The 21,544-nt window shown below is 46.3% G+C and overlaps 1 protein-coding gene across 1 annotated transcript in view; it reads right to left on the bottom strand.

Moving 5' to 3' along the window:
- NMNAT2 (nicotinamide nucleotide adenylyltransferase 2) overlaps positions 1–21,544 on the bottom strand; it is a 169,270-nt gene that overhangs the window by 27,061 nt on the left and 120,665 nt on the right. Inside the window, exons 2-5 of the mRNA XM_079108037.1 lie at positions 7,452–7,540; positions 6,573–6,640; positions 4,309–4,387; positions 712–841 (exon numbers count right to left, since the gene is read on the bottom strand). Of these exons, the coding sequence (XP_078964163.1) occupies positions 712–841; positions 4,309–4,387; positions 6,573–6,640; positions 7,452–7,540 (366 nt within the window). The remainder of the gene's footprint in view (positions 1–711; positions 842–4,308; positions 4,388–6,572; positions 6,641–7,451; positions 7,541–21,544) is intronic.

Here is a 21,544-nt window from a genome sequence, read left to right as displayed (position 1 = left end):
TAGCAAATCACCCCGTCTATAATAAGCCAACAATATGAGAGCTTGAAAAGCATCTGCCTCTCGGAATTGCTTGAAAGAATAATTTGAGTACCTTGGAGCCTGACAGTACCTACTATGAACTCCAGCCTCCTACCTTGAGTTGTGTGACCTTAGGCAATCAGCAACCTGGGCTGTGAATCTCTGTTTTCTGTTAGTAAATGGAACATAGCACCACACTGCAGAATTACTGCAGTAAATGAGAACACGCAGAAAGCTCAGCACCCCTCAGGCTCACAGTACTCGGTGTTGGGTAAGTGCTGGTGACCTTTGTTCTCTAATGAAGTAACTTAAAGTGACTGGGTGTGGATCCTGTCCCTGCTACTTCTGCATTGTGTGACCTTGTGCAAGACCCTCAACCTTCCCGGAAGAGACAGAGAAAAATGCTCCCTTTTGTAATTTATAGTTAATGTAATTATATTTAAATATACAAGAATGCACACCATCATCCCCCCCCCCCCCTGTAATGGTGATGCTCTTTATTAACAGTACTGAAAGTACAGTTGTTCCTGGGCCAGTAGCATCAGCGTTACCTTATTAAAAATACAAATCCTCCTCCCTCTCCATCTCCCAAACCTACTCAATCAAATTCTGGGCGAGCCCAGCCTTCAGTGCTTTAGCAAGCCCTCTCAGTGATTCCGAAGATGGAAACCAATTGTACCAAGGTCTTCCTACCTGCGGTGGGCTTGGCGGGCACGTTGTTGTTGTTCTGGTAAATGGGCTGGGGGGTCTCATGTTGTGGTTGTCCAATCACAGGTGTCATAGAAGGTGTGTTGACATTGGAGAGGATGCAACCGGTCACCCTCTAGGGAGAAGAAGAAGTGCTGAGTCTGTGACATTAGCTAAGTGACTTTGAAAAGCATTTTCCAGTTATCTTCAAATAGTCATCAGCTTGTCCATCACAGTAAGCAGAGCTGAGGGGGAGTTCAGGGCGTCAGTTCTAGATTAAACCACACCATGTGGTCAATAAGCTGTCAGGTGACAGGGGCGCTCAAAGGGACAAGGATGGGATGTGTCACTACACCAACATGGATTCAAATTTGGGCTCTGCCTCCTTCTAGCTATATGACTTTGGACAGTTACCTCCTCTCTCCCAAGCCTCAGCTCAAGTCTAACACTTTACCTGCCTTTTCTACTGTGGAAGGATTACTGAGCACATGCATTGTGCCTAAGGAAGGCTTGACAGATGGCAGGAACTTTGTGAGCGTCAGCGGATGGGGCAACCCTCTGGGTCTTGGGAATATTGGCCCTCCCTGCCTGCTTCACGGGGCTCAGATGAGATCACGTCTGAAAAAGGGCTCCATAAGCTTGGGAAAGGTCATGCAAACACGAGGTACTGTCGCCACCTGCAGCCTCTCCAGACCAGAGATGTCAATAACGCAGCCAAGCAAGAGAGCAGCGCCAGGCGAGTGGGATGTGTTTGTGTTGCAGGAAGCGAGTGGGTGGGTTCTGAGCCCTCTCTGGCCTGTTTGCCAGTGCGAATACACATTCCAGAGCCAAGCGGAAATTCGATGTGTATTCTTCATTATCCTGTGTTATCAAGCCTGCTGCTCTCTCCAGTGCCCAGAAAACGTAGAGCTGATCACATAGCATTCTTCACAGCTGACCCAGCAGCAACCCCCTCGCCCAGGGTGAGTGGGAGCCCGGCTATGGTGCAGCAGAAACAAAGGACCAGGATTCAGTCCCTTAGCCTCACAAGGACCTCCGCTTACTCAGGATCCCTCCCCTGAACGCAGTATCTGGGGTGTGATGGTGGCCACCACCCACCCCCACCCATCACCCTTTCTGGACCAATGTCCTGCAATGCTGAAGGATCCCCAAGTTCCAGGGCTGGGGTGACCCTCTGAGCACCTCCTCCACAGCCATCCTGCAGGCAGAAGAGCACCCGAGTCCTTCTGGAATCTAGAAAGGCAACCTGAGTCTTGTGGGGTGACCTGTCACTCTTGTAATGTTTCCAATAGGTAAAGGTCGCAGCAGCATGCAGCCACATCTGGGAGCCAGCTGGGGCTGTGTACTCAGATCTTCTCAGTCTGCTGGGTGGGTTCTCTGCCAGCTGTACTGACAGAGTAGAAGGGGTGTCTGCCTCCATTTGTTATTATTTTACCACCAGGAAAGAGAGTGGCTCAGTTTTCATTAAATGACTGGTCTAGTGACTAAGGAATTTCTCCCTCTTGCTGGAGGAATCCCATTGAATTGTTCTGTCCCAGAGAAGAAAATGGCTGACTGCATGTCCCACCCTTGCCCTTGTCAACTCCCCATGGCTCAGAGTCCTCCCCAAACAGCCCTGAGTGCCTGTCTCTCTGGCACATCTATTCTCCATGCCAGGAGCACTGGCCTCACACCAGGCCTGGGAAGGCTCAGGATTATTGGGAAGCAGCTCCAAGCTTCTGCTCCAAGGCAGGGGGCCATCTGTGACCTATATTGTCAGCCAGCTTCTGCCCATCACTACAACAGCTGGGGCTTCTGGCTGAGCTTTTTGGGTCCAGACTCATGCTTTGGGCAAGAGTAAAAGAGGGAGTTTCCAGGAAGCCCAGTCATTTGGACAATAAAACAGTAGCCAGTCTTAGTGGCCATAATATGATCAGCGCTCAGGAATGCCTGCGGGCTCCCCAAGTCCTCCCTTCTATCATGGATCCTGAGGCATCTGTGACTAGAAGAAGCACGGATCTCCAGGTAACCACCCCTCTAGGCTGATATGTAGTGTGAGAAATAAACTTGTGGGCTGAGGTTGTGGCTCAGTGGTAGAGCACTTGTCTAGCACATGTGAGGCAATAGGTTCAACTCTCAGCATCCCATGGGGGGAAAAAAAAACTAAATAAACAAAATAAATGTATTGTGTCCATCTACAACTTTTTTTTTTAATTTAAAAAATAAAAGAAACAAACTTGTGTGACGTCACTGAGATTGTAGGGATGTTTGTCACCTCAGCATATCTTAGCCTACCCTGACTAACTCATCCTTACGCAGTAAGACGGGGTAACTTTAATTGTTGAGACCAGCACAGAGGAGCACATCAGAGCAACTCGGTGTCAGAAACCTTTCAAGGAGGTCAGGAAAGAGTTGGGATGTGTGTGAAGGGTGCCAAAAGTGGACAGAAGGGAGATCAGTTCTACTCAGTTCCATCGGGGGAGCTTGGCCAGGTGGGCCTCCCTAATTCTCTTGCTGTTACTTCCCCAGGATAGTCTGGAGCCTTACAGCTTCATGTCTAGCAAAAGGCAGTTCAGCACTATGGCCAGTGGAGTAAGGTAGTCAGGGGGTGCTCCTCAAGCAGAAGACAGTGACAAGAGCAGTGGCAGAGGGGATGGAGGCTCTCTCTAGACTGGAACAAGGACCTGCTAATGTTGGTTGGGGCCTGGGAGGTCTTTACTTGAGAGTCAAGGGAGAGAGCACGATTTATAGTTTGTAGTCTTGGTCCGTCAGTTTCTGCCTCTGATGGTGCCCCTTTCTTCTTGTCACTGTGGGATCGATGGGTTGGTATTGATCTGGGACGGGTGCTTTCTGTGCACACTGTCGTTGCCGCTGGCTGTGTACAGCCCATTCTAACCTGGCAGCCAGCCCTCGAGTCCGCAGCCCAGACACAGGCCCCAGACGCAGGCCCTGGGCTCCAATCAGGAACATGGGAGTTGTCATCCATGCGGGCTCACTGGGCACTCACTATGTGTCCTGAAGTACCTGGGCTTCCTCTTACCAGGTAATCAAACAGGGACCAGAAACCATCTGGCATGAGGCTCTTGTGAGGAGCAAAGATGGGACTGAGAGCACAATGGCCAGCAGGTGTGTAGTGCCCAGCTGCAGCAGCCTACCCTGGAGTAAGGGGACCACGGGTCCTAACTGCTGGGCAGAGGGCCTGGCTGCTTGTACCCAGCTCCAGCACCTCTCCTCTGCCTTTCTTGGCCCAGCCGCCTCCTCTCCTCACTTTCTGTAGCTCTGCAGCTGTGGTCTCCTTAATTGCACCTTGAACTTGCTTCCAGCTGTTAAAAGATGCCCAAGTCACATCCAGCAGCAACGATATCATATCACATCCAAACGGGAGGCTGAGTTAGAGGGCAGGAGGCAGGGAGCACCCCAGGGCTGCTCCGGGTTCCTTCCGCATTCACCACTTCCCTTCCTGCCACTCACAGACTGGCCCCTCTCACAGCTGGCGGAGAAGGAGAAGCCATCTTCAGCCAGTAGGCAGCAGTCCCTGCTCCCTGCCCGGCCTGGCTGCTGGGGACACAACCCTTCTCCTGTTCCCCGGTGGTCCACCCATCCCTTCGCTGGGGCCCGGCTCACCTTCATGAGGTCCCGATGGTGTTCCAACACACTGCATGTCGTCTGCCAGGTGTCCTGGTAGCACTCCCAGGGGTCCACCCTAACACATTGAGAGAGGTTTCCATCTCCACACTCTGTCCTCTCAAAGGCCACCGCTCAGGGGCTCACCACAGCTCAGGGCCTTAGCAGAACTGGTCATACCAAGCACTTAGATCTCTACTCAGATCAAACCTGGGTGTGAAACTGAACCTCAGAATCCTCTTCCATAAAATGAGTGGAGTCTGGTATAAGCTTGTGAGAAAAGATGGTGGAGCCAGTCTGCCTGGTTAAATCCCCAGCCTCTGCCTCTTCCGACTGGGTAGCTTTGAGAAAGTTAGGTAATCTCTCAGTGCCTCACTTTCCCATCTGTAAAATGGGAATAACAGTAGTAACTATCTTATGGTTTTGCTAGAAGGGTTCAGTAAATCGTGTATATATAATGCTTAGTGGAGTGTCTGCTCTTGTTCCTATTTACAAAAGGAAATTCTCCTCTGGATCCTACAAGACCGTGACAAGGATCAAGCGGGGCTCTGGTTTCCCTTGCCAGGCAGCAGGCCCTGAAGATCGGCCGGGTCTGCCTCCCTGTGCACTCTTGGGCCTGGGATGAGGCACGGCAGTCGGGCCAGCGGGCTGAGGCCCAGAGTCACCCCTCCTGCACACTGACTTGTAAAGTAAGCAGATTGACGTGGCTCTTGGGCCTAATTGCCAACTTAATGAGCTGCTAAACTGGGATATTTCTCAAACATTTTCTTAGCAGCTGAGCGTTCCCTGTCCACCCCTCACTGTGCACACACTCCGGGTTTCCAGAGACCAGATCTCACAAACTGAAGGCTATGAAAGGGTTTTGCCCAGAGCCTGTCCCTCCCAGATCCCCGGTCCCCATCCCTGTCCCGGTTGCATAAGGTGCCAGAGATGTCCAGACACTTGAGCTGACTACACAGGCTCCCTGGGCCAGCAGCCGCCAGCTCCCATCTCTGGAGCATACTCTCAGGCTCCCTGGTGATCTCAATTCTGATTTAACCAGTGCCCGGAACAGCGTAAGGCAGCTGGTAGGCACCCAGTAAATATTTACTGAATGCATGAAGAAATTATTCCAGAATCTTCTAAGCATATCCAAACAGGAACAGCCTCCTGCCTAATGTTTTCCCTATGGGCCCCAATTTCCCTGGGAGATCTGGAGAAGCTCATTTCTAATCCTGACTCCATCACAGATGGACTGTTACTTGAGCCCTTTGACTTCCCCTGGCCTGTGTCCCATCTGAGAAAAAGCAGCTGTCTCTCTACCTATCTGTGTCTTGAGGGGGGTGAGAACGTCAATAAAGGGCACATGCTTCTCACACAAGTCACCACGCTCCAGTGGCAAGGACCACCTTTAATCATCATCCCCGCTTCCCTCCACTGCCCGCCTTCCCGCCAGCCCACGGTCCCTCCTGGGCTGACTCTGCCTCCCTCACTCTGAGCTCAGAGTCCCATCACTTTCCTCCTTTCATGGAAACCTTGAGGTGCTGCTTATTTTTCCATAGGGGAAATTATAGCACAAATGGTGTGCTGTGATTTTTTAAAAACATCATCGTCTCATGCAAATTATAACGGTAGGAACTTAGGGGAGAGTAATTAGCATAATTATTGGAAGCTTGCTTTAATTATGCTGCAAGCTCGGCAGCTGGGGTCAGGGGAACACTGCCATCTTAGTGGCACATTGGACTGGGAAAAGGGATGCGCAGAAAGGCCCTCTCTGGGTGTGACTTGGTCTCAACACCGTACGAGGCAGGGCTTCCAGGTCCCACACCTCTGTCTGGGAGTTAGTGTGGGACCCAAGGGGAGAGAGTGTGGGAATGGGCAAGTGCCAAGGCCAGGGAACATTCCCTGAAGGGAAGTGAGAGTTAGTGGAAGTTGGGAGGAATGAGAGTGGGAGGCGTTGGGGTTTTTCTGGCCAGGCCTCACCCAAAACCCAAGGATGCTATGCAAGCTCTTAAGACTCTCACCAGCACCCCGAGGTGCCAAAGCAGATGAAATACTTAAAGTTCCCTCTGTAGTTCCATAAGCTCAATAGCTGAGGGCAAAAATCAAGTTATCAGCTGGGCCACCCCTGGAGGTCTACCTACCCATTTCCTGCCCATGGCTGAGCGCTCTCCCTCCACTGCCCTGCCCTCCTGGGGTCCAAAGTACTGTGGGCTCTTCCTGTTTCCCAGCCCCACCCCCAGCCAGCTCAGGACCTGCGTCTGGCATCGTCAGGCCAGCCCTACCTGATCCAGTCGGAGTTCTGGACGGCCAGCTGACACATGATGAGGCGGTGTCGACTGGACACGAGACCCTGGGAAGCAACAGAGCAGTCACTGGAGGCCCCTCTGTTCCCCACAACACCCCCGGAACGGCAGCCCAAGCCAGCCGTGACAGAAGTGCAGCCTGTGTTTGGTGGTGAGAGGGAACGAGAGCTGTGACCCCTTTATTTGTCCATCTGCCACACAGACAGCCATGGAGTGGCGGAGGGGAAGGAAAGAGGAAGATGGATGCGCGCAGGGTACCAGTCCCACGGGGCTGATAAGCCTCAGCTTATGAAGCAGCTGGTGCGTGCCCTGCACAGCGGGGACACCCAACTCAGCAAATGGTGCCTGGTCTTATGGCACAGTCAGGCAGCACAGGTGACGTCCCCAGAGCCTACCACGTGTGTCTGTGGGAGAAAGGGGAATGACCAAGGAAAGGGCTGGAAGGGAGGTCAGGGCCGGCAAGAGAATTTTAAATCAGATTTTTAAAGGCACAGGCTGTTTTCTCCTAAAATCCCAGCAAGGACTTGCCCAGTGCTGCTCAACCCATAACCAGGCGCCAATCTGGCATTGAGGCCAAGGCACAAGAAGCGGGCGTGCCCACTCCTCTTCTGATGAGCTGTCTGGGCATGGCGCTGTGTGTGGCGGCCTGTCTCTGGCAGCAGTTGCTCCCAGCTGCTGCCCCAACACCCAGTCATTCAGGTCTTACTGACGTCCTGAGACTGGAAGCAGGGCTCCTGAACTCTCTTGTATTTTGCATTTCCAAGAATTTTAGCCACGAGGACAATGGGGCAGTTTTATCCAGAGGAGCATCAGGTGAGGGGGAGGGTGAAGGAGCAGAGGGCAGAGGAAGGGACCCACCTGTTTTCCATAGGAGTCGTGGACCGGAGAGACGATCCCACCAATCACGATAAACCTTCCAGTCTTGTGCAGATAATCCCTGGCTCTCTCTAATTAAGAGAAGAAAATCGCACATGACAAAGAGGAAAGGTGTGGATTAAAGGTGATAATTGAAATCAATATGTTCAGCTCTCTACTGCTAAGGCTTATTTCTTGCCATTTAAATAGGAAGTGTCAACTTTCAAAGCAAATGTTGGTAATTCAAAAGGTTATGGAAGCCCCTGGAGCGAGAGGATTTAGAACTCGAGGGGATTAATCCAGTCTTAAAGGTTCTCTGTCCGCAGGGCCCGATGACGCTTTAAAACAAACACCTCATTAAGAGCCATTAGAGCGACTGGTTGGAATTCACTTCTGTTGTCACTTGCAGAAATTCCAATGAGGAGCAGTAGTTTAACAAGAAAGAGAAGGAAAAAAAATAAATAAATAAATAAAGCCTCCTTATGATATGAAAGATGTGCTGATTGCTTCATCTAGTTACTCAGAGGAGAAAAACCACCAAAACAAATTTAAAGGGCCTCAGACATAATTATGAAGAATTGCAAGTTCACCATCTTTGCCCTTGGTTGAGAAAACAGTTTGGCCAGAGCAAAGTCTATTTTTCCCTTGGAAGGAATGTGATAATGCTCATCCAAATTTATCAGACAAGCTCAATTGTATTTTCACGACAAAGCACAGCAAACTAGGAAGGAGCTGAAAGTCTAGCCATGTTGTTATTCCAAGGGGGCTCCTTGTACAAATCCCAACAGGGCCTGAGCTTGCATCCCTGGAGAAAGGGCGTGGATCTCATAGTGAGGGACTGTGGAGGTGAAAGAGGGCCTGGCCAGTGGACTCTGGCTGAGCACTTTATAAGCATTTTCCAGAATTGCCCAACTGGCTCTCTCAATGCTTAAAAATAATTCTCACCACATTTGCTTCTTTTTACTCTTTCAATGTGAAATCTCTTTGATTAAAAAAAAAATGAGACTATTTTGAGCACAGTTTTAGATTTACAAAATATTTGAGCAGATTGTACATAGAATTCCATATACTCAGCCCTCCTCCTTTGACCTCCCCACCTAACAGTGTCCCCCATTCAATACTTACCTATTATTGTTAACTATTACTCTTGGTTCACACTAATTCACCTGTGCTAGAGCTCTATATAGACCCACCATTATAGCATCATACAGAATATCATTGCCCTAAATCTGCTGTGCTCCATCTATCCCTCCCTCCTGCTCACCTCAACCCCTAGAAACCACAGATCTTTTTCATCTTTCTAGAGATTTTCCTTTCCAAAATGCCATGTCATTGGAATCATGCATAGCCTCTTTAGACCGCCATTTTTTTTTTCCCACTAAGCAATATGCATTTAAAGTTCTTCCATATCTCTGTAGGCCTTAACCAATCATTTCTTTTTATCACCAAATAAGATTTTATTATCTAGATACACCTCAGTTTGTTTACCCATCAATTTGCCAAAAGACATATTAGTTGCTTCCAGTTTGGGGTGATTATAAATAAAGCTGACATAACATTCAGGTGCAGGTGTTCACGTAGATGTAAGCTTTCAATTCAGTTGGGTAAACATCTAGAATATGATCCTGGATCATATGGTTAAGGGTATGTTTAGCTTTGTAAGAAACTGGCAAACTCTACCATTTTGCATTCCCACCAGCAGTGAAGGAGAGTTCCTGTTGCTCCACGTCCTCACCAACATTTCATATTGTTGGGTTTGTGGATTTTAGCCATTCTAAAAGTAGTATCACAGTTGCTTTTTAAATGAGCAATCTTATTTCACTTGTTTCCAAGTCGTATGCTGAGGCCAAGTTCAAGGCCTTGTAATAAAACTCTTCTGATATTTGAATGAATTCCGCAGCCCAGCTTCCCTTCTCTCGGCTCTTCACATCCCAGTCTTCCTCACAGTCACGTACATCTGACTGTGTCAGGCCCTCTTGGTGTCTCAGGCCCTCTTCTGCAATCAGCCAGGCCTTTCTTACTCACCTTCCCTCCAAAAAGTCCCCTCTCCTTACTCTTCCCTCACCCAAGCACTTCATTAGAAGCCCTGCTCAACTCCACTCCAGCCTGCCTGCTCTGTCCCATGTCCCCCTCCTCTGGACTTTCTGCCCTACTACTTCCTATGCACTCAGTAGGAGGGGCTGGAAATTGTCTCTGATTTTGTCCTAATTTCTCTTGAGTTTCTTAAAGATAGGGCTCTTCTTTACTGTAGGTAAGAGGTCCCCAAATCAGGCCCAAGGACATGTGCAGTGAACACAGGAGTGAGAAGCAAGCTGAGCATGAAATGATTTGCGTTCAGCTGCATGGAGGTCAGTGATACTACCTTTTGAGCCACTGTGAGGGTTTAAGAAAACACAACTGTGGTCCAAGCATGGTCCAGTTTGTCACCCATGCTAAAGACTTCTTTGACTCTTAAGCACTTAGCAGAGCGACTTATTTATTGAGCAGTGGATGCTCAGTAAATGCTCACACCCAGAATGCTTATGAAGCTGCCTGTCCCTATTCTTGCTTCTCTCAGGTGTCCTTCTGCTGAGTCACCTTGGTTCAGAGAGCTGCCCACTCCATTCCTCAGACCACACTCCAGAATTTCCAAGGAAATCCATCACACCAATGGGTTGCCTTACAAGCTGCCTTTTCTCCTGGCCATGACAAAGAGCCCCTTCTCCTGGCAAAGATTCAACATTCGCTTCCTTCGAAAGAGGCCATTGAACTGTTGGAATGAGCCCAACCTGTAACCCTGATCTAAAATAGTTAAACCCAGAAGAGTCATTGTGATCATGCAGTGCAATTCAATTTAGTAAATGTTTATTGAGCATAAAAACAGATGCTACAGAGATGTGAGGGTAAAGAGGACTTACTTTATTATTCTTCAAAGGTTCACATAATGGGAAAATAGAAAGGCATACTGATGGTTCTAATGAGGCTTGAATTGGGGTGAGTGCTACAGCAGTGGCTTTCAATGTTCTTATCTTACTACAACCTACAGTCTGAGATGCATTTAAATCATGACACAAATGTATATTTAACTAGAGCATATTACAAGACCCTCATTAGAGTACTACAGATTGCTATTCTCTAGTGTGTTCTAGTCTAGTAATCAAACATTTAAATAAAAAGCTAGTGATGACCTATTAGCGGGTGGCAAAGCTATGGTTTGAACCCCTGTGTGCCAGAGTTGAGATGCCAAGAGGAAGGAGAAAAGGAATAGGAAAAATTCATTTTTCCTGTGGGGGCGTTGAGAAAGACTTCTTGGAAAAAGTTTACTTTTAATTTGACCTTGAAGAAAGATAGAGCTTCGATAGACAAAGTGAAGGCTGGCTTTCTAAGCAGAGTGAGGAATTCCAGCTGACGTGCTGAAATTGTACAGCGAAAAGCAGGCCTCCCCAGCAGGTGTAGTCTCAGCACTGTGGTTGGGCTGTGGCTGGCCCTGTAGTAGTGGGGGCAGGGAGTGAGGGCAAGGGAAGGGTGCTGTGGGCTAAGGAAGTTGGATTCAAACTGCTGAGGACCCCGAAAACCAGGTCAAGGGGTGTGAACTTTACCCCAGGGTCGACTTTCCATCAATATATATATTGTGCACTCTTTGCATGGGAACCACCTGGGAGTCAGACACTGAAAGGCAGATTTGAGGTCCTAAGACCAGAGGTGCTGAACCAGAATCTGAGGTTAGGACTTAACATTCTGCATTTTTAAGTCGTTTTTCCAGGTGATTCTCCTATTCTGGAAAGTTTGAGAACCGTAAACATACATAGACACCAACCATGTAGTTGCCCTCTAAGGACAACAGGGAATCATTGAAGGATATCAAACAGGGATGTGACATGCTTTGAGTTGAAAGAAAAATTGACAGAAGGCATAGTGAAAGTGGCAAAAACTGCCTAGGGTGTCAAAGATCTATTTTAAAAGAGATAAAAATACAAAGCATGGTGGCACATGCTGGTGATCCCAGGGATTTGGGAGTCTGAGTCAGGAGGATCACAAGATGGAGGCCATCCTGGGCAACTTGATGATGTCTCATCTCAGACAAAAAAAGCATGGGGGCGTGTAGCTCTGTGGCAGAGCACTTGCCCAGCAGACCAAGGTTCAATCCCCAGCACCGTACTCACACACACGAAGAGACAGTCATTCCAAGGTGGAAATTTTGATGTGGGTAGATGAGGGAGATGACCCATGGGAACTTCCCAGAAAATGCTTAGGGACCACAGAAAGCAGGATTTACTCCTCTGTCCAGATATTTTTGTCTTGTTTTGCCTCTGGGCTTTCCAGCTGGACACATCACAGTCATGCTACACAAGCGTCCATATTTTAAACTGTGTCTTTATAAAATTTTACTAATAGTCCTAGGTTTAAACTCTGCTGTTTGCTAGTTGTCTTGTTGTTCTCTACCTTGAATGGAATGTCAAGGAAGAAAGAACTGGCACTCAGCTAAACAAAAGTGACCGGAAAACATGCAGGGATTCTCTTTCCTTGTTTCCCAAAGATATTCCAAATGCCTGAAAAGTCTGCCTAGACAAACCCAGAACTGTGGTATCCTGGAAATGACACTGAACTTGGGATAAGAAGACTTTTAGATCTTGGGCAAGGCACTTAATTTCTCTGATTCTTAAGTTCCATATTTTAAAAAAATATTTTTAGTTATAGATGAACATAATACTTTTTATTTATTTTTATGTGGTGCCAAGGATTGAACCAAGTGCCTCACACGTGCTAGGCAAGCTTTCTAACACTGAGCCACAACCCCAACCCATAAGTTCCATATTTTTAAAATGCCTTCTTTGCAAAGCTGTTATGAGGATCAACTCAATTTATGACTATAAATGTGCACAGTGCCCAGATGGTTTTACTAGAGGTTCCTATGAAACAATTAATGAATTACCAACTCTACAATAGAAAAGGAAAGAACACTTTCCAATTCATTTTGTGAAGCCAGTATTATCCTGATACCCAAACAAGGCAAAGATAGTTAAAAAATAAACAAAACAAAACAAAACAAAAAAAAAGGAAAGGAAGCTACAGACCAACATCACTTATAAATATATGTACATAAAAATCCTTAACAAAATATTAGCAAATAGAATCCAGATACACATATAGAAAGAAAGAATTATATACCATGACCAAGATGCCTGGACTCCAGGAACACAAGGTTGTTTCACCATCTGAGGTATCATTCAGCGTAATCTCCCATATTAACAGGAGAAAAATCACATGATCCTATCAGTTGATGCAGAAAAAGCAGTTAAAAAATTCAACCTTCATTTATGACACAAAGTGTCAGTAGAGTAGGAATAGAAAGGAACTTCCTTTACTTGATTAAAAAAAAAATAGTTGCAAAAACCTACAACTAAAGTCATGCTTAATGGTGAAAGCCAGAGCTGGTTCTTTCCCCTTAAGATCAGGAGCAAGGCAGGGACCTCAGCTCTCACCGCTTTTGATACAGTACCAGTTTTCTAACAAGCACAGTAAAGTAAGAAAAGGAAATGAAGAACAGATGGATTAAAAAAAAAAAAAAAAAAAAAGGGAAACTTAAAAAACCACCTGTATTTGTAGATGACATGATGGTTTACTTAGAACTCTCAAGAAATCCACAAGGAAACTCCTAGAACTAAGAAGTGAGTTGAGTTCAACACGCTCATAAGATACAAGATCCACGTAAGAAAATGAATTCTATTTCTGTATGCCAGCAACAAACATAGGGAAACTGAAATAAAAATACAAGGCAACTTGTCACTCAAAAAAAAAAAAAATGAAATACTTAGGTATAAAGCTGAAAAAACAGATACAGGACTTGTATGCTAAAAATTACAAAATGCTGATGAAAGAAATCAAAGATCTAAGTAAATAGCGCTCATGAATTCGAGGACTCAACACAATAAGGATGTTATTTTCCTCCCAGAATGATATATTAATTTCACGCATTTCCTATCAACATCTTGGCAAGATTTTAAGTGTATGAAGGAGCCCCAGGAGAGCTCATGTGCCCTGCTGTTGTCCATCCACCATGTGAGGACACAGAGGTCTATGAGGAGCAGACTCTTGACCAGACGTGGAATCTGCCAGCACCTTAATTTTAGACCCTCCAGCCTCTGGACTGGGAACAATGAATTCGTGTGTTTTCCGTTACCCCATCTAAGGTATTTCATTACAGCAGCCCAAATGGACTAAGGTAGTAACCACTGTTGGAAACTGGGTGAAGGGCCTCTGGGATCTCTCTGTATTATGCTTGCAACTCCCGATGAATTGATAATTATTTCAAAACCAAAAAAAAATTTTTTTTTTAAAATTCATGCTAACCTGACAAACCCTGCAATTATAAGGTGGTGATGTGCAAATCCAGGCCAGCGGCAAGCAAGTTGGTTCCAGCGGGTGCTTCTGGAATTTCACCTCTGCTCCTCCCTTTCCACTTTTGCTGCCCTCTGGATTGGAAGCTTTGGGGTGGCTATGGCATGGCAGGGTGTCCCTAAAGTTGTGCTTCTCACACTTTGATGTGCCTGTGAATCCTCTGGGGGTCTTGTTAGAAAGTAGCTTCCTATTCTGCAGGTCTGGGGTGGAGCCTGAGATCAAAGCTGAGCTTAGGGTGAGGGGGCGGGGTGAGATGATTCCAGCGTGGGGGTCAGAGCCTGCCTTTGTTTAAAATGTTGGTATGTTGCTCATCACAATTTTTTTTTTGTATTACTTGTGATATTTTAAGTGTTTATCTCAATTATGGAGCATTTGGGTGCTCCTTTAAACTTTGCACTAGAGGGGCATCCTCCTCCCTCACCTAAGTTGCACCCGTGCCTGAGAATGAGCATTTCTAACTGTAAGGAAATCCCAAGAAACCACGCCGGACACGGGAAATCACATGAGGGAGTTTATTAAGCAAGCAGAGTGTCTCCCTGCAGGGTAAGAGAGAAAATGAGAGGAAAAGAAAGGGAAAGAGAAAGGGCGAACACTAGAGAGAGTGGAAAGCGAGGAGGAGGAAAAGCAAGTGTGTAGGAGAGAGAAGCAAGAAGGGAAAGATGGCGGTTGAATTCCGCCGGGCTAACAGGGGACCAATATCGGAGAAGGATACTTGCAAGCTGACTGATGAACCAATAGCTAGCTAGGATGTTCACAGACTGACAAGTGGTTGGGAGGCAGGGAAATGGCTGTACCGGAAAGGGTGGGGGAGCAGCTTTATACATTACATTAACAATTTCCCCGAAGAGGCCAACTCTGCAGGTCTACAAGACTACATTTTGTATAGTAAAGACTAAAGATGGAGCTGGGGAGATAGCTCAGCTGGTAGAGTGCTTGCCTTGCAAGCATAAGGCCCTGGGTCCGATCCCCAGCACCCCAAAAGAAAAAAAAAAAAAAAAGACTAAAGATAGGTGGAGCAGCCCCCTGCAATGTGGACTGAGGTGGGGGGGAAGGCTTTACTTCCTCTCCCACTGGGCCACCACTTCCACCTTGCATGACAAAGGCTTTTCTGGACATTGGCAGGAAGCCAGCCCATTGGCAGAGCTGCAGCTTGGGCCCTGGAATTTAATTTCATGCCAGACCTCCAAAATGTAGTCTATTTTTGTCCACCAGTTCTGTTCCAGGGACGGAGCCAAATTGCTCCAATATTTTACACTCAGATCTGACCTGTGCTTGGTTTATTTGGTCTCCGCTCCTATTCTCATATAGGAAGAGCCAGCCCCCAACCACCAGCAGCATTTCTGTGTCCTGCCCTCAAGACCCTGAGGGTCCATTATGTCCCATGACTTATGCCAGGTCACTTGGACCCAGGTAATTTCTCCTTCCTGGTAGCCAGTGCTGGACTGACCTGCCAAGACAGACAAGACACAGAGGATTTTTCTGTTAATAAAAATTCATGGGACAGACATACCTTGGCTGTTGGCTATGGTGCGTAATCTCCTCTCTCTCCTCTCCCCTTCCAGGGAGTTAATGGGGGAAACACTGGTCAGGGCATCAATACTAACTCAATTTTTCCTGTCCAGTTGCAATTAGAAATGACCCCTTCTCAGCTGTCTTCACAGCTGGAGTTGTCTGTATCTTCCTTGTTGTGAATTTCACAAAGGCTGTGTGGATTTGTAAACATTCTAAATTGTAGAAAAATCAAACACTGGATACTAAAGGAAGAAATCAGGCTGAGTCCCTCTAGGAGAGTTATCTCTGCTTGAGGACTAAAGGGAAAAAATGTAAAGGAGTCTTAGCCTTCCCTGCAGCCACCAAACTGAACCTTGAATGTCCCCTATCAGTATGTGATGAGTGTTTATTATGTTTAAGGCTCTGAGCCAGTTGCTCTGAGGGATCCAGAGAAACAGGACATACCTCTCATCCCCAAGGAGTCTAGATTTTTGATGAGTGGACACAGCATAGATAATAGAAGCCAAAATGAACAGCAGGGACATTCAGTGACATGGGACTTCGGGAGGCAGCTATCCCAGTGGGATGCGGAGTCTCCTTTAAACACACGAGTTTAAGCTGGGACCTGTCAATGGATAGCCGAAAGAGGAAGGTGTACTAACCATGTCTTTTTATTTTCTGCTTTCTTTTTTTTTTTCTCTCCTAGTGCTACTGGGGATTGAACCCAGGGGTACTTTAACACTGAGCTACATCCCCGTCCCTTTTGAAAAAGTTACATTTTGAGACAGGCTCTTACTAGGTTGCCCAAGCTGGACTTGAACTTGAGATGCTCCTGCCTCAACCTCCCAAGTAGCTGGGATCACAAACAGGAGCACCATGCCTGGCTTTCTTCCTGTATTCTGATGCTTTCACAGCTGGGACCCTGCTCACTCCGGAGGACTGCTCCTCTCCAGGCAGCTTCTAGAGACAGTAAACTCCGGGCCCTTGAACACATCTCTTACGTGCAAACTAACCGATCCACATAACCCAGCCAGGGCCACTCTTCCACTGCCCTGATCACCCCCAGCCAGGTACCAAACAACCAGAGGCAATCCCTATGCCCCAGAGCCTGCTGAATGTATCAGCTAGCCGCGCCTCAGCCTGCAGACCCTGCCTCACCTGCTCTTCCCCTAGAAACCACAAAAAACACTTTGGCCCATGTCTCCCCCATTCCCTTGGTCTCCTGGTTGACCCTGTGCTTCCCTGTTGACCCCCTGGGCAGGGTGCCCCTTCTTCTTGGGATCTGTGAATGGAACAGACTTCATTTTCAACAGCATTCATTTCTTGATCTGGTGGCCTTGCCATCCCTAAAAAACACCAAAACCTTCATTTTCAATCAGAAGGAAGACATTCATTCCAGGGGACAAAGCAATGTGAACAGATGCACAATCAGGGATGGAGTCTCCAGGTTATGGGAAGCTCCATTTCTTGGCCTTCTTTGTTTGAAAAAGCAGAGATGCCTAATGAGATGGAAATGCTCATTCCCCTGATCTGATCATTATACATTATATGTGTGTGTGTGTGTGTGTGTGTGTGTGTCAAATTAACACACTGTACCCCATACAATTATGTTCAATTGGAAATAAATGTAAAAAATAATGATCAGAAAAGAAAAAAGGTAGCGATGTCACTGTCATCCATTGTCACTAAGGGTGTCTCACCTTACCCCACGCAACCCAGAGCAGTTTTCTGGGTCACCTGCTAGTTCCAGATCCTCCGGTCCCAATCTGAATAGTTTGGGGAAGAAGGGGGCTGGGAGAGCCCATTCTCCTGGGCGGGTGAAGTGGATGAAACAGATGCTCATGCCAGTACCTCCCTCATTAAGTGGTTCAGCCTACACCTTAAAGCAATTTTCAAGTGAAAACTCTACTCAACACCAAATAATGAAAGGGTAAGCATTGCCTCTGACATTTGACTCATAGGTGGGACCGTGGGTGCTTCCATGGCATCCCCTGGGCAGGATTAGCTGAGTGGGCTGAGGACTCCAATAAGCACAGGCCAGTTATGGACTTGTCCCCTCCAAGAGGCCATTAGCTTTGCTCCCCCTCACAGGGCTGGCCATCTGCAGATGCTCACCTTCATACCTCAGAGGACCTAGAGGACAGAACACCAGCACAGTACTCTCTCCTCCCTTGGACCCACGACACCTGACTACAGAAGAAGCAATGACATACAAAGTCCCTGGAGGTTACAGGTCATGGTTTCTTCTTGAGCGTGAAAGGCCTCTTTGGGATCCTGTTTCTCTGACACAGGAAGGCAAGGGATGAAAGTTAGATTTTCATAGGGGACGATGGGGCGTCCAGATCTGGTGTGTTCTTCTGCCCAGTCTCTGTGGCCAGTGGAGAAGCAGCAGAAGAGGTGGGTGTGGTTGGGATGCGTGTGGAGATCAGTGTGAGGCATCTAAGCAGACACCCAGGCACAGAGCAGCCGGCCAAGAAGGTGCACTAGAGACCTAGAATCCAGTTTTTAAAATATCTCTGCCTCCCTCCAGCTCCCTTGGTCCCACTGCATGCTCCTCAGGCTGGCTGAACTCACCAGAGAAAGTACAAACGCTTCCCAGAACCCCTCGAATCTTGACCTTCCTCCAGGTCCCCATCTCCAGCCCTTCTTCTGGTTTCTGCAGCCACAGCTTCTAGTCCTGCACTGGCTGTCCAGAAGTGACATGGAGGGCACACTGCTCCCTCATCACTGTGGATCTTATTTTTTTTCCCTTCCCCTGCCCCTTCCACCCCTCTTTTCCCTCTACACAGTCCCTCCTTCCTCCATTCTTGCCCCCCTCCCACCCCCCATTATGTGTCATCATCTGCTTGTCAGCAAGATCATTCGTCCTTTGGTTTTTAGAGATTGGCTTATCTCACTTAGCATGATATTCTCCAATTTCATCCATTTGCCTGCAAATGCCATAATTTTATTATTCTTTATGCCTGAGTAATATTCCACAGTTTCTTTATCCATTCATCAATTGAAGGGCATCTAGATTGGTTCCACAATCTATTGTGAACTGAGCAGCTATGAACATTGATGTGGCTGTATCTCTGTAGTATGCTGATTTTAAGTCCTTTGGGTATAGGCTGAGGAGTGGGATAGCTAGGTCAAGTGGTGGGTCCATTCCAAGTTTTCTAAGGAATCTCCATACTGCTTTCCAGAGTGGCTGCACTAGTTTGCAACCCCACCAGCAATGTATGAGTGTACCTTTTTCCCCACATCCTCGCCAACACCTATTGTTGCTTGTGTTCTTGATAATCGCCATTCTAATTGGGGTGAGATGGAATCTTAGGGTAGTTTTGATTTGCAATTCTCTTATTACTAGAGATGTTGAACATTTTTTCATATATCTGTTGATTGCTTGTACATCTTCTTCTGTGAAGTGTCTGTTCATTTCCTTAGCCCATTTGTTGATTGGATTATTTGTATTCTTGGTGTAGAGTTTTTTGAGTTCTTTATATATTCTGGAAATTAGTGCTCTATCTGAAGTATGAGTGGCAAAGATTTTCTCCCACTCTGTAGGCTCTCTCTTCGCATTGCTGATAGTTTCCTTTGCTGAGAGAAAGCTTTTTAGTTTGAATCTATCCCAGTTATTGATTCTTGCTTTTATTTCTTGTGCTATGGGAGTCCTGTTAAGGAAGTCTGATCCTAAGCCAACAAGTTGAAGATTTGGACCTACTTTTTCTTCTATAAGATGCAGGGTCTCTGGTCTCATTCTGAGGGTCCTTGATCCATTTTGAGTTGAGTTTTGTGCAGGGTGAGAGATAGGGGTTTAGTTTCATTCTGTTGCATATGGATTTCCAGTTTTCCCAGCACCATTGGTTGAAGAGGCTATCTTTTCTCCATTGCATATTTTTGGCCCCTTTGTCTAGTATGAGAAAATTGTATTTATTTGGGTTTGTGTCCGTGTCCTCTATTCTGTCCCATTGAATCACTGTGGATCTTATTTGTTCCACTACCTCTAGCTTGAGAGAATTCAAGTCCCTTTGTCTTCAGGGCTGAGAAGTGATTTATGATCTCACTTTCCACCTGTCACTTCTGACAGGCCCTGAGGAGTAAACCAGCCCTGCGGAGTAAACCACGCCAGAGTGTGGCCCCATCAATTCCTGTCCCTGCAAAAACCTCCCAGATTCCCAACTCCCATCCAGGCTCCTAAACCCAGGCTTCTGGCTTCTTAGAGTTCACTCATTGTTGAAAAAGATTTCTTTAAATATATATTTATTTCTTCAGAAGTGGAAAGCTAAATATATGTGTAAAAATATGACACAAACTAAATATATACACAAAAATATGACACAAAATGAAGTTCTCCCTTCAGCGAGACTCAAAAACACAGGAGAGAATTATTTTAGAAACCCACAGACTGTAATTCTAAATTTAACTGGGTGGGTGGGTGGACTGGAGCGGGGGAGAAGATGGAAGGTAGGGGGAAGGACTAAAGACAGGAAGAGGGCGCATGTTGCAGAAAGCCCACCATGTCTTGGTGTTAGGGGACAGCTCTGTCACCTGCATGGAATTCGACTCTATTTTTAACCACAAGTCTATTTCCCTTACCTTATTAACCTTTTAGAGGCTGAGGCAGGAAAATGGCAAGTTCAAGACCAGCCTGGGCAACTTAGTGAGACTCTGCTCAGAATAAAATAAAAGGGGCTGGGAATGTAGCTCCAGGGTAGAGTCTTATCCATCTTGTGTGAGGACCCAGATTCCACCCCCAGGACCACAAAAAGAAACATTGCTTTGCCCTAAAAAATGCTACCGGGAAAACACTAGCTTTTACAGCTTTATTATTGGTATTCCTCTTCCCTTTCTACTTTCCCAAGAAGAAATACTTTTCCACAAATAGGAGATACTTTCTAGGGTAACCAACTGTACAGATTTGCTGGAGACTCTCTTGGTTTTAGCACAAAAAGCCCCACATCCCAGCAGACTTTAGTCCTTGACCATGGTTGGATGGCCAAATAAGAGCCCTCCAAGGATATTCATCTGGAATCTGTGAATGTTCCCTTTACATGGCAAAAGGGACTTTGCCCATGTAATTTAAAGATCTTGAGATGAGGAAATTATCCTGTATTTTATCTGAATAGGCCCAATGTCATTATAGAAGGGGTGCTGCTGGCTTAGAAGCGGAAAGGAGGGGCCATAATACAAGACATGCAGAAGACCCCTGGAGACCACAAAAGATGAGGGAACAGATTTTCCAGAGAGAACACACCTGGATTTGTTGTTGTTGTTGTTATCATTTTAATTTTGGGGTTTTTGTTGGACTGGGGATTAAACTCAACCACTGAGCCACATCCCCAGCCCTATTTTTGTATTTTATTTAGAAACAGTTTCACTGAGTTACTTAGTGCCTTGCTTTTGCTGAGTCTGACTTTGAACTAATAATCCTCCTGCCTCAGTCTCCCGAGTTGCTGGGATTATAGGTATGTGCCACCACACCCAACCCATTTTAAATTTTTATTGTATATTTCACACCTTGATTTTAAGAGTTCCAAAACTATAAGATATTAAATCTGTGTTGTTTTACACCAATACGTTTCTGATCACTTATTATAGCAGCAACTGGAAACTAAAACAGTCAGTTAAATGCCCTACCTGTCCCTTGACAAGGCTGCCCAATGAACTGGTGAAACACGTAGGCACAGAACCAAAGAACAGGTATGTACCAACTACCACCAAAGTGAAGCAAGGAAGTCCACTCACAGAAGAATGTACCATGTGTAGGATTCTTTTGGAGACACAGAAAGGACACCATTTAAAAATAATTCCATAAAGACCAAATTATATTGTTATATTGTGTGCATGTATGCAAATGGAACAAATCCCATCAATAGGTACAATTATAAAGCATCAATAAAAATTTTGAGAAAATAAAAGAACAAAAGTAATTTCAGCTGGACCTGATGATGCATGTCTGTAATCCTAGCACGGGGAAAGCTGAGGTGGTAGGATTGCTTGAGCCCAGGAGTTTGAGAGCAGCCTGGGCAGCGTAGTGAGACCCAGTCTACATACGTACATACATACATACCAAAATTGTTGTATGTATGTATGTACGTATCCATTGTTATTTTGTACTTCTCTCTAAAAAACTTAAAATTAAGGAAATTCACAATAACCTATAAATACCCCGAAATAAACTTTTGTGATTCCTTAGGTTAGGACACTAACCGCCACCTAGGAGGCAATAGAGCATAAACTTATAG

Source organism: Sciurus vulgaris (assembly GCF_902686455.1).
Source record: "Sciurus vulgaris genome assembly, chromosome: 12".
Lineage (NCBI taxonomy): Eukaryota > Metazoa > Chordata > Mammalia > Rodentia > Sciuridae > Sciurus > Sciurus vulgaris.
This window is presented reverse-complemented; position numbering and strand designations above follow the sequence as displayed.